The sequence below is a fragment of the Hyperolius riggenbachi genome, chromosome 2 (assembly GCF_040937935.1).
Source record: "Hyperolius riggenbachi isolate aHypRig1 chromosome 2, aHypRig1.pri, whole genome shotgun sequence".
NCBI lineage: Eukaryota > Metazoa > Chordata > Amphibia > Anura > Hyperoliidae > Hyperolius > Hyperolius riggenbachi.
In genome coordinates, this window is record NC_090647.1 from 82526188 (window position 1) to 82534679 (window position 8492).

Genomic DNA, 8492 nt, shown 5'->3' on the forward strand with positions numbered 1-8492 from the left:
ATAAAGACACTCCATGAAAATGACTTATACAAAGATGCTGGCCAGCCTCCCTGCTTACTGCACACTATTTTGGCAACTGGACAGAGCATCTGCCATTTGCTAAGTGATTTTGAAAATAAAGAACACATTGAGAATCCCCCAAGAGGTGATGGGTGTGACGCCGGGCGACGCCCAGTCGTCCGAGGATTCGCGGCCGATTGTCCGATCGCAACCGTGATCGGAAAACTGACATTCTTTATTTTTAAATAGAAGTTTTTCCTTCCTGCCTTTCCCCCCTTTTTGCCATGAGGGCTGAATGGGCCTGCGTTAGCATATGGCTAAAGCAACCTGGTTTAGCAAGAAATCCTTTTAAGGCTCCCGGAAAAGCTCTGGTGACACTAATGTGCTAATTGGGCAGAGCTGAAATACCAACAGAGTCTATTCAACAGGGGAAGCTAGCACAGCATGAGGTCTATTGACACCTACATTCCTCCCAGTCTTGACGGCACCGACTAGACTGAGTATGGAATGCATGGTGTTGATAACTTTGTCACATTTTGCAAATACCATCCATGGGAGGAATATGAAAATTACATAATTTTGTTTCCCTAATTCTGTAGAATATGGTGATACTAGACATAGCCAGGTAACCCGAGCAGGGGCTGAGATATGAATAATGGGGTCCCCGTGCGCCCCAAATATTGCAAGTTTGATGTCCTATGAACGTGTATTCTCAGCCCAATCTGAATATGAAATCGGTTTGCATGTGCGACAAAACCCCGGCGGGATATGAAATTGGACATATTTTGTGGATGGTTGGAAGTTCCTCCCCTGAGAACTCACTGCCTGACACGCCCCTGGGCTGAGCTTGAGACTCCGCCCAGAAATGTCAGTGCTCAAAACTGATTGCATGAGGACTCCCAGCCAATTCCCCCACTTTCCATCATACCGAAAAGACTGCCACTGCTTGGGGAAATAGCAGTGGCCATCTTGCAGGCGGAGCAACGGCCATGTGGTTCGGCCATATTGCGAACTAACTGCAACAAAGGAACTTTGTCTTTTCCCGAACGGACTTTCCACAGAATCATAAGTATTCGTTCTTTTTATCCCTTTTTCTTTTATGTACTGTGTTATCACTGTCTCTCATCGTTTAATTGTTCACGATTGTCTGTATATATTAATTATTTATATTGTAACAAATAAAGGCTTTTTAAAAGGTCTTTACCTCTCAGTAAAACCTTCTATTCAGTATACACAGACGAGACCTAAACTTCCGAAGGGACGCTACTGTTTTGATAGATAGATAGGAATTGCACAGTTTTAACCGGTTGTTTGTTTCACAGGTCTATAGCCAGTTAGCAGTTTTCTCTGGGCTGATAGAAAACAGAGATGGTGGCAAATCTACCCCTGGGTTGGAGTAAAAGTGTATTTTCGTAACCTCACAGGCTCCCTACTGCGTCGTGCCGCTCAAACTCCGCCAATTCTACGCAGATTGCGTCCATAGCTCTCAATCTGTGTGCTAGAATCGGATCGGACGGTTTTGCGTGTTCACGGCCAGTGGGGCTCTTGTGACAGTGGTCGGCAGCGTTTGGGATCTGTGTGTGCTGATAGTATCTCAGGTAGGGCTATCGAATTAGCCCTATCGAGAAACGAACTAATTCGTTGGTAGTGACTGAGTGCAATATATTTTTCATATATACAGAGAGACTGTGTAACCAGTACCCCTCCCCTAAGTTTTCTTTTATTTGGCATGGAAATGTCCGGGAATTACAAGGTCATGGTCCTATCCGACCTGCAGAGTCTGTGCGAGGCGAGAGGCATGGACATCCGCGGCAAGAAACAGCAGGACCTGATAACGGACTTGTACCGATGGGATAGCCAGAATCTGCGGACGCTGGAGGTGTCCACTGTGGAGGACACCGGCTCATCTAACGCAAGTCGAGGGGAACCAGAGACTGAAGATCCTGTGCGTACCGAGGTTGAGCAACCCGCGGGCAATGCGGCAACAGATACGCAGGAGGCTGTCAGTGTGAACCCCGACCCCAGAACCCCTGAAAGTACTCGCCTGGAACCGGCCAGTACTGGACTGTCCAGTTATGTTGATCCAGTAATGCAGCAGGCATTGCAAAAGCTGATGGAAACTGATGTGGACAAGTACCTGCAGTACATGGCGGAGCAAAAGCGAGAGGAACGCCAATCTGCAGAGGCGCGGGAGAGACGACAGCATGAGCTGAACATGGCGAAAGTGCAGCAAGCCAGCCGGAGTTCAACGCCCAGCCTCCCTGCTGAAGGGACTGCCGCTCCAGTAAGTGCAAAATTTAAATTTGCTATTATCGAAAAAGACACTGACATTGACTTGTTTTTGAGGTCTTTTGAAAAGGCCTGCCGTCAGTATCGTCTGTCCCAAGACCAGTGGGCCAGACATCTGACACCCTTGCTGCGCTACAAAGCGCTTGATGCTTTCTCAGAGTTGCCTGTGGAAAAGGACAATGATTATACCGCTATAAAGGAGGCTATAATCACTAAGTACCAGCTGACGCCAGAAGCCTACCGGAAAAGGTTCAGGTCCTGGCAGAAAAAATCTACTGATTCTTATCAAGATGTGGTCAGCAGTCTGCTCACCACACTCCGCCAGTGGACGCTAGGCCTCACTAAAGGGTCTTACGGTGTCCTGGAGGACTTAATCGTCCTGGAGCAGTTTCTGAACATTTGCCCGGCTGACGTACGCCAGTTTGTGCTGGAGCGCCGACCGGCGTCAGCGACGGTCGCTGCAGACCTCGCTGAGACCTTTGCAACGACCAGGGTGCCGGAGACCCGCAGGACTGCCCCATCTAGCTGGAGAGGAGGTCAGTCCCACAATTTTGCAGACTCTCCTACCTCTGTGAGCCGTGCGCCCCAGAGGCCATCCAGCGCAGCTGCTGCGTCCAGGCCTGCAGTAACAGAGAGCATCACCTGTCACTTTTGCCGCAAGCCCGGACACATGAAGTTTAACTGCCCGGAGCGGAGGCAGACAGCGCCAGCTCCTGCACCACCTACACCTCGCCCACGGCAACTGCCGCCAGCCAGCGCACCCCAGCCGGGAGCACCCAACAACGTCATGTTCGCAGGTGGGAGAGGGATCCACTCCGCTACGAGCAACCACCAGCTGGTTACAGTGAACGACCAGCTTGTTACCGGTTTCCGCGACACTGGAGCGGATGTCACCCTGGTGCGTGCGCACCTGGTCCCGACGGAAAATATCCTCCCTGACAAATACCTTACCCTCACTGGAGTGGGGGGCACTCTTTCTCGCATTCCCCAGGCTCGGGTGTCCATCGATTGGGGGGTGGGGGTTCAAGAGAAGGTTGTTGGGGTCCTGGACCAACTGCCGGTCCCAGTTTTGTTGGGGACCGACCTGGGCAAGCTTGTGTCCTATTATGAACCTGCCCCAAGCCCCTCAGACTGCCAGGAGGGAGACGGACTCTCCGCCCACACTAAGGTACTTTGCACCAAGGGGCAAGAACAGGGGGGAGGTGGGTTGAATGTGCCCAGTCCAGGGGTACCGAGTCCAATAGTACCTGTGTCACAGGTACCTGTGTTTGATATACCGATTGTTTGTGATGAAAATGTTGTTGTACCTGTCACTGTAATTCATGCATGCAGCCAGGATGTGAGTAATGCCAGTATGTGCCAGTCTGAAGGTGTACCTGTACTGGCAGTAACACGCAGCCGCGCTGCTCAGAACCTGGGCTCAGAGCAGGTGGAAGAGGTTCCGGCCTCCTCCCCCTCCTCTGACCACAGGGATGGTAGCCTTCAGCCACTAACTGCATATGCCACGGGCCAGCTGGCTGAGAGCGAGAGTGCTGCATTTGTGCAAGCACTCCAGACTGACCCTAGCCTCGAGGCACTCAGAAGACAGGCTTCTGAGCCCCTCACGAATGAAGGTACCTTCAAGGTATATTGGGAAGGTGGTAAGCTGTACAGCGAGCCTGTACAGCCCACCGAAGGTGAAACAAGTGTGGGTACCAAGTTGCTTGTGGTACCCAGTGCCTTCCGGGGGCATGTGCTGAAGTCCGCACATGACATTCCCCTGGCAGGGCACTTGGGAATCCACAAGACACTTGACCGTATCCAGGGTCATTTCTACTGGCCCAGGATGCGGATCGATGTGACCAACTATTGCCGCTCATGTACTGTTTGCCAAAAGGTAAAACGGGCTGGGAACCCCCGCAAGGCTCCCTTGTGTCTACTGCCAATCATAGGTGAGCCCTTTCACAGAGTGGCAGTCGACATAATTGGACCATTGCCCACTCCCAGCAGCAGTGGCAAAAGGTACATCCTGACGGTGGTGGATTACGCCACCCGCTATCCTGAGGCCATGGCGCTTTCCTCCCTGAGGGCGGACAAGGTAGCAGACGCGCTACTTAACATTTTCTCCCGAGTCGGGTTCCCTGCGGAGATGCTCTCCGATCAGGGATCCCAGTTTATGTCCGAACTCATGGAGGCCCTGTGCAAAAAGATACACATGACGCACATTGTCTCCAGTCCCTACCACCCGCAGACCAATGGACTGTGTGAACGGTTCAACGGGACGCTGAAGCAAATGCTGACCACGTTTGTTGAGTCGCAAGGTGGGGACTGGGAACGATACCTGCCTCATCTGTTGTTTGCGTACAGGGAGGTGCCGCAGGAGTCAACCGGGTTTTCCCCGTTTGAACTCCTGTATGGGAGGAATGTCCGAGGACCCTTACAATTGATGCGGGAGACATGGGAGGGCAAGGGCGACCCCACTGATGTCTCCGTGGTCGATTACGTCCTCAAGTTCAGGGACAAAATGGAGTCCCTGTCCGCAGTAGTGACCAACAACCTGGCCCAGGCTCAGGCCAAACAAAAAGCATGGTACGACCGCACTGCTGGAGAGCGGTCATTTGATGTGGGTGACAAGGTATATGCCCTTCTTCCCGTGAGGCAGAACAAGCTGCAAGCAGCCTGGGAGGGGCCTTTTACTGTAGTGCAGCGGTTAAACCCTCTGACGTATCTAGTGAACATGGGGGGCAGGAAGCAGAAGAGCTTTCATGTAAACATGCTGAAGGCCCACCATGACAGGACCCAGTATGCGCTGCCAGTGTGCAGCCGGTTAGAGCAGGGAGAGGCAGACCCCCTGTTAGACCTGCTGGCTGACGTACGAGATGTGGACGGCGACCTAAACGTCAATCCACAGCTCGCCTCAGCCCAGCAAGAGCAGTTACAGAAGGTGCTGGGCCAGTACCAGCACACCTTCTCCGGTATCCCGGGGCGGACCAGTATGGCGGTGCATGGGGTAGATACAGGTACCCATCCCCCCATCAGGCAATCCGCTTACCGTGTCTCTCCCGAGGTACAGGCGGACATGCAGAAGGAGGTGAGGGAGATGCTGGAGTTAGGGGTGGTTCAAAAGTCCAGTAGTGCCTGGGCAGCCCCTGTTGTCCTGGTCCCCAAGAAGGACCAGACAACTCGGTTCTGCGTAGACTACAGGAAACTGAACGCCATCACCACTACAGACGCCTACCCCATGCCTCGCATTGATGAGCTGCTAGATACACTGGCATCAGCCAGGTACCTATCAATCATGGATCTGAGCCGGGGGTATTGGCAGATACCACTTGCACCTGACGCGAGGCAAAAGTCGGCCTTCATCACCCCTTTCGGCCTCTTCGAGTTCACGATGATGCCCTTTGGGATCAAGAACGCCCCGGCCACGTTTCAGCGGGCCGTGAACGACCTGCTAGAGGGAATGCAAGGGTTCGCTGTAGCGTATCTGGATGACATTGCGGTGTTCAGCCCCACCTGGGAAGAACACCTCAAACACCTGTCCCAGGTACTAGAGAGGCTGGCCATGGCCAATCTGACGGTTAAACCGAGTAAGTGTCAGATTGGCATGACCGAGGTGCAGTACTTAGGTCACCGGGTGGGGGGTAACACCCTGAAACCTGACACGGGAAAGGTGGACGCCATCCTGGCATGGCCTCGACCTATCACGAAAAAGCAGGTCCAGGCGTTCCTGGGGACCGCCGGCTACTATAGGAAATTTGTTCCCGCCTATAGTACACTGGCGAAGCCCCTGACCGATGCCACTAGCAAGAAGCACCCCAAGGTTGTTAGCTGGACCCCCGCTTGCGAGAATGCCTTCCAGGCCTTGAAGCAGGCCCTCGCAAGCGCCCCTGTGCTTCAGGCCCCAGACTTCAGTCGTCGGTTTGTGGTGCAAACCGATGCCTCTGACTACGGTCTCGGCGCAGTCCTCAGCCAGGTGGATGGAAAGGGGGATGAACACCCTATCCTCTACCTGAGCCGGAAGCTCCTGCCCCGAGAGGTAGCCTACTCCACAACTGAAAAGGAGTGCCTGGCGATCGTGTGGGCCCTACAGAAACTGCAGTCGTATCTGTACGGCCGCTCCTTCACGATCGTCACTGATCACAATCCCCTGAGTTGGCTAAACCGTACTGCTGGAACCAACGGCAAGCTCCTACGGTGGAGCCTGTCATTGCAGCAGTACGACTTTACGATCCAACACAAAGCAGGCAGCCGACACCAAAACGCTGATGGGCTGTCGCGGTGTCAGGGGGAACCCGACCCAACAGCGCCAATAGCTGCTACGGAAGGCGTCCTGTTGACACCTCCCTGAGCAGAGCTCGGGAAGGGGGAGGTGTGACGCCGGGCGACGCCCAGTCGTCCGAGGATTCGCGGCCGATTGTCCGATCGCAACCGTGATCGGAAAACTGACATTCTTTATTTTTAAATAGAAGTTTTTCCTTCCTGCCTTTCCCCCCTTTTTGCCATGAGGGCTGAATGGGCCTGCGTTAGCATATGGCTAAAGCAACCTGGTTTAGCAAGAAATCCTTTTAAGGCTCCCGGAAAAGCTCTGGTGACACTAATGTGCTAATTGGGCAGAGCTGAAATACCAACAGAGTCTATTCAACAGGGGAAGCTAGCACAGCATGAGGTCTATTGACACCTACATTCCTCCCAGTCTTGACGGCACCGACTAGACTGAGTATGGAATGCATGGTGTTGATAACTTTGTCACATTTTGCAAATACCATCCATGGGAGGAATATGAAAATTACATAATTTTGTTTCCCTAATTCTGTAGAATATGGTGATACTAGACATAGCCAGGTAACCCGAGCAGGGGCTGAGATATGAATAATGGGGTCCCCGTGCGCCCCAAATATTGCAAGTTTGATGTCCTATGAACGTGTATTCTCAGCCCAATCTGAATATGAAATCGGTTTGCATGTGCGACAAAACCCCGGCGGGATATGAAATTGGACATATTTTGTGGATGGTTGGAAGTTCCTCCCCTGAGAACTCACTGCCTGACACGCCCCTGGGCTGAGCTTGAGACTCCGCCCAGAAATGTCAGTGCTCAAAACTGATTGCATGAGGACTCCCAGCCAATTCCCCCACTTTCCATCATACCGAAAAGACTGCCACTGCTTGGGGAAATAGCAGTGGCCATCTTGCAGGCGGAGCAACGGCCATGTGGTTCGGCCATATTGCGAACTAACTGCAACAAAGGAACTTTGTCTTTTCCCGAACGGACTTTCCACAGAATCATAAGTATTCGTTCTTTTTATCCCTTTTTCTTTTATGTACTGTGTTATCACTGTCTCTCATCGTTTAATTGTTCACGATTGTCTGTATATATTAATTATTTATATTGTAACAAATAAAGGCTTTTTAAAAGGTCTTTACCTCTCAGTAAAACCTTCTATTCAGTATACACAGACGAGACCTAAACTTCCGAAGGGACGCTACTGTTTTGATAGATAGATAGGAATTGCACAGTTTTAACCGGTTGTTTGTTTCACAGGTCTATAGCCAGTTAGCAGTTTTCTCTGGGCTGATAGAAAACAGAGATGGTGGCAAATCTACCCCTGGGTTGGAGTAAAAGTGTATTTTCGTAACCTCACAGGCTCCCTACTGCGTCGTGCCGCTCAAACTCCGCCAATTCTACGCAGATTGCGTCCATAGCTCTCAATCTGTGTGCTAGAATCGGATCGGACGGTTTTGCGTGTTCACGGCCAGTGGGGCTCCTGTGACAATGGGCTACTCCAAAACCTGTCGGTTCTGTCAGATTTCTACTACTTACTGTAAGTGACAGCAACATAGGAGAAAAGTAATTTATAGCTCATTTTACTCTGGAAGAAATGTACTTCTTATTTGAATGCATATACATGTATTTGAAATGTTATGATTTTCATGATAATGGTCTTTTAATTCTATCTCTATTACAAATGAGTCTCTTTAAAAAAGGATTTTCTGATTCTTTCTCTTGCATAAAAATGCTGTTCAGAGCGGCTAATGACATTTCAACCATTTAAAAAGCAATCAATATAAAAGCAACAGGCTACACTATTCATGTGCGAAACAGTAAAATAATAGGAACGGGGTAAGCCATAAAAGACAGATAACTCACTGCTCCTTTGCAGTAGAGCCGTAGATTTCCTGACGGGGTTCGAACGATCACAGACATCCTTTTTCTGTTGCTGAAA

The 8492-nt window shown here is 51.2% G+C and overlaps 1 protein-coding gene across 9 annotated transcripts in view; it reads right to left on the reverse strand.

Annotated features, from left to right (window-relative positions):
- Nucleotides 1-8492, reverse strand: part of ATP8A2 (ATPase phospholipid transporting 8A2) — a 970290-nt gene that overhangs the window by 675428 nt on the left and 286370 nt on the right. For all 9 annotated transcript variants that reach the window (XM_068266975.1, XM_068266976.1, XM_068266977.1 and 6 more), the window contains one exon: nucleotides 8417-8486. In XM_068266975.1, coding sequence (XP_068123076.1) covers nucleotides 8417-8486 — 70 coding nt within the window. The remainder of the gene's footprint in view (nucleotides 1-8416; nucleotides 8487-8492) is intronic.